Here is a 4,172-nt window from a genome sequence, read left to right on the forward strand (position 1 = left end):
ATATACCCATGTCTATGCCGTCTTCAATATGCCCGTCATGTCATAGTGTTCTATTTTTTTTTCCGTTGCAACGCACGGGCATTTGTACTAGTATCAATACAATATCTCTATCTGCAGTACCTTCCGTCTGTCTACTGTCCCTCCTTTCTGAAAAATAAAGTGTTGAAAAAAGTCGTGAGACCCATGAAGCCACACAGTGACCCCACAGAGCAGCTTAGCCACCCAATTAGCTGTTAGTCAGCTACCCAGCTATTCCCTGGCCACCACCGCCCGGGCGTATTATGCACACTCCTCTCCCGGAGACGATTTGCTTTAAGGACCGACTTGTCCTAATCCATGCCACTTGCTCTTTTATAAGTGGCGCCGCGCTTTGGGTCGCAAGAGCCGGTGGCCACTCCTTTTGCAACCACTCTTCTCATTGGTTCCGTTAATCTGGTCAAATTCGCTCAGCCAGTAGCAGCAGCAGTACGATTTAATTAATTAGCGTTGATCATGCCCGGAATTATTTGGAATCGCCTAAAGTTCTAAAATGGGGAAGCTTTTGCAATTTCAGTCTAGGATGCTGCTGGCATCCTGGCACAGGACGCTGAGAAAAGAACAGAGGATTCTCTCAGTTATGGAGAGAATTAGTACCGAGGATCTAGTTCCCAGCCGTAAGTCTGCACATCGATTGGAATGACATCATTATTGTATTTTGCGGTACAAAGATGAAATGTAAAATTATTATCTCAGCGCCATCTTGTTGAAAGCAACCGGCAACAGCTACCTGAGTTTTCCCCCTGTTGGGCATCGCTGTCGCCAGCCATCAGGAACTCAGAAAATTGCACAAACGGCAGCCAGAGAAACGAACAAAGATGGTGATATGAGTACACAAGGAAAGGAGGCTGCTTGCTTACGCCGAAGGCTTTTTTCGACACCAGCGGAAAAAGGGGCGAAGAAAACAAACAGAAAAGGGAAAGGAGAGGGGGGCGAAATAGCAGAGTACACTCCAACTAACAACCCGCGGCGCCGTCCGGCCGCCGCCACCACGCCGGGTCGCGCGGGCCCACCACGAACTGCCGGGGGCCCTCGTCTCGTCTCGTCTCTTCTCGTCTAGTCCCGCCGCCGCGAGCCAGGCGCGGCCGCGGAGTCCTCGGCGACGGAGGCGAGCTTCTGGAGGTTGAGCTTGACGACGGTGTCGGTGAACATCCTGGTGTCCTCCTCGGTGTTGCCGTCGGGCACGTCCACGACGTAGGACTCGACGACGACGCAGTAGGGGCCCGGCTGGAACTCGGTGACGGAGGTGACGGAGCGATAGTTGCGGAGGCGGTGCTCCCCGCCCACGACGCTGAAGCTGAGGATGTGGCGGTCGTCGTCCAGGATCTCTAGGCGCTCGGTGCTGGTGGACGCTGGGAGGCCGGACACGACGGTGACCTCGCGGACGCTGCCGACGCTGGCCCCGTCGCCGGCCGCGAGCGCGCAGGTGCGCACGAAGTGCTTGTACCGCTGGGGGTTGCCGAAGCTGCGCACGATGGGCCACACCGCGCGCACCGGCGCCGCCACGCGCTGCGCCACCAGCGACGTGCAGGTGCCCCCCGGCGCCCGCCCCGGGAAGGTGTGGTGCGCCCGCACCGTCCCCTCCAGCGCCGCCCGCTCCGCCTCCGTCACCCCCTCCCGCAGCGCCCGCTCCATGTGCGCCTCCATCACCACACGCACACACAAGCGCACTGTCTCCCAAAATCCAGCTAGCTAGCACAGTAGTACTATCTCTCTCTCTGTGTCTGTGTGCTTCTTGATGGGGTTGGGGTTGGGGTTGGGATGGTGGATGGCTGGGATGGTTATATACTGAAGCGTGGGGAGGCCGAGGGTGAGGGCAGCGACCGATCGACATCCATGCACGGGGTGTGGAGCTAGCTAGCAAAGGCGCGGGTTACGAGGAAGCCGACAAGCAGCAACTTTTTCACTCGAGGATTGTACAGATGATGAATTGGTGTCAGCGTGCGTGCTGCGTGGGTTTGGGTTTGGGAAACAGCGTCCACATACTCATGGTTTGGTTTCTCTACTCGCTGGGTTCTGTCAGTGGGCGAGCAGGTTGTAAGGTGTGTTTGGTGTTAGCCTTTATCTCGCTAAAAATATTTGACTAGTTAAAATTTTGCTAAAAATATTTGACTAGTTAAAATTTTGGGTGAGGTTTTACTGGCCCATGATCTGCTAACATTAGACATTGAACTAGAGTGGGCAAGGGAGCATTGACCTGCCAAGGAGAATTGGTCATGATCCAAACAAAGATAAGTTTTTGGCCGTGTCTAAAATATTGCTAGGGTAGCATTTGGCTATATACTCCCTCCGGCCCTTTTTAGTTCGCATATAAGATTTGTTTGAAGTCAGACCACGTAAACTTTACCAAGTTTATAGAAAAAAAATACCAACATTCAGAATGTGAAATCAACAACATTAGATGCGTCATGACTTTAGTTTTCATATTGTATAAATTTAGCATTATAGATGTTAATATTGTTTCATATAAATATAGTCAAACTTTATGAAGTTTGACTTCATACAATTCTTATATGCAAAGTAAAAAGGACCGGAGGGAATATAATCTAAACATTACTCGGCATCTACATCCAGACTCATCAAATCTCACTCCTCAAACATCCGCGGACAGCGCCCGGTTACCCCTCAAATATCCGCATCCACATCGGTGTACCCCATACCAAATCCTTAAATTCATATATTCTCATCTAACGTGAATAAGCACACTTAGTTCATCTAGATTATGTTGGAAATATCAGCACCTTTTCAATTAGACTAATCCACAAGTATACGATACATATGACAATCATAGTATGCAACTCATACTGATATCTAAGCATGTGAGCACGTATAGTACATAGAACCGAAACATCTATAAACAAAACATATACGGCTAACACATGAACGAGCAATAGGGGATGAACGATTCGCACCTCCGGTTGCCCAGGCCAAAGCGGCGGCGGCATCGGCCGAGGCCTTCTTCTTGGCGACTTCGTTGTCAGCCATGGAGTCGATGCAGAGGTAGTAGTGGAAGCAGAGGCGGATGGAGACGAGGACATATCGAGAGCAGTCACGTCGAGACTGTTGGGGGACGTAGTATTTTAAAAAAAATCCTACGATCACACAAGATCTATATAGGAGATGCATAGCAACGAGAAGGGAAGAGTGTGTCCACGTACCCTCGTAGACCGAAAGCGGAAGCGTTTAGTAATGCGGTTGATGTAGTCGAACGTCTTCACGATCCAACCGATCCAAGTACCGAACGCACGGGCACCTTCGTGTTCAGCACATGTTCGGCACGATGACGTCCCTCAAGCTCTTGATCCAGTTGAGGACGAGAGAGAGTTCCGTCAGCACGACGGCGTGGCGACCGTGATAATGAAGTTACTGGTGCAGGGCTTCGACTAAGCACTACGACTGTAACGCCCTTGATGCGGCTATATCTCCTACGTGTCGAAGCATGACTTAGAGGCATAACCACATTAAAAGCAATGTCGCAAGTAAGGTAATCTTCACAACAACCCATGTAAATAAATAAAAGGGGAAAAGATACATAGTTGGCTTACACTCGCCACTTCACCCAAATACATGAATAGCATTACATTCATCCAAAACACTCATGGTCCGCCTACGGTACCAAAATAAAGATCAACCCCCATATGCGACACGGTCCCCGATCGCCCCAATTGGGCACCACTACTGATCATCTGGGAAAGACACATAGTAACGATGAGAGTCTTCATCGAACTCCCACTTGAGCTCAAGCGCATCGTCTGGAGCGGTATCATCGGTCCCTGCATCTGTTTTGGAAGTAATCTGTGAGTCACGGGGACTCAGCAATCTCGCACCCTCGCGAATAAGACTATTTAAGCTTATAGGTAAGACAAGATATGACGTGGAGCTGCAGCAAGCGACTAGCATATATGGTGGCTAACATACGCAAATGAGAGCGAGAAGAGAAGGCAAAAGCACGGTCGAACAAACTATGATCAAGAAGTGATCCTAGGACAACCTACATCAAGCATTACTCCAACACCGTGTTCGCTTCCCGGACTCCGCCGAGAAGAGACCATCACGGTTACACACGCGGTTGGTGCATTTTAATTAAGTTAAGTTTCGTGTTTTCTACAACGGAACATTAACAAATTCCCATATGT

The 4,172-nt window shown here is 50.2% G+C and overlaps 1 protein-coding gene across 1 annotated transcript; it reads right to left on the reverse strand.

Annotated features, from left to right (window-relative positions):
* Positions 1-666: 666 nt before the first annotated feature.
* On the reverse strand, positions 667-1,826 carry LOC119334380 (abscisic acid receptor PYL9-like). The gene has a single exon (XM_037606960.1). The coding sequence runs from the start codon at positions 1,681-1,683 to the stop codon at positions 1,093-1,095; it is 591 nt and encodes a 196-aa protein (XP_037462857.1). The 5' UTR covers positions 1,684-1,826; the 3' UTR covers positions 667-1,092.
* Between the last annotated feature and the right edge of the window lie 2,346 nt (positions 1,827-4,172).

This window comes from Triticum dicoccoides, chromosome 7A, assembly GCF_002162155.2.
Source record: "Triticum dicoccoides isolate Atlit2015 ecotype Zavitan chromosome 7A, WEW_v2.0, whole genome shotgun sequence".
Classification (NCBI taxonomy): Eukaryota; Viridiplantae; Streptophyta; class Magnoliopsida; order Poales; family Poaceae; genus Triticum; species Triticum dicoccoides.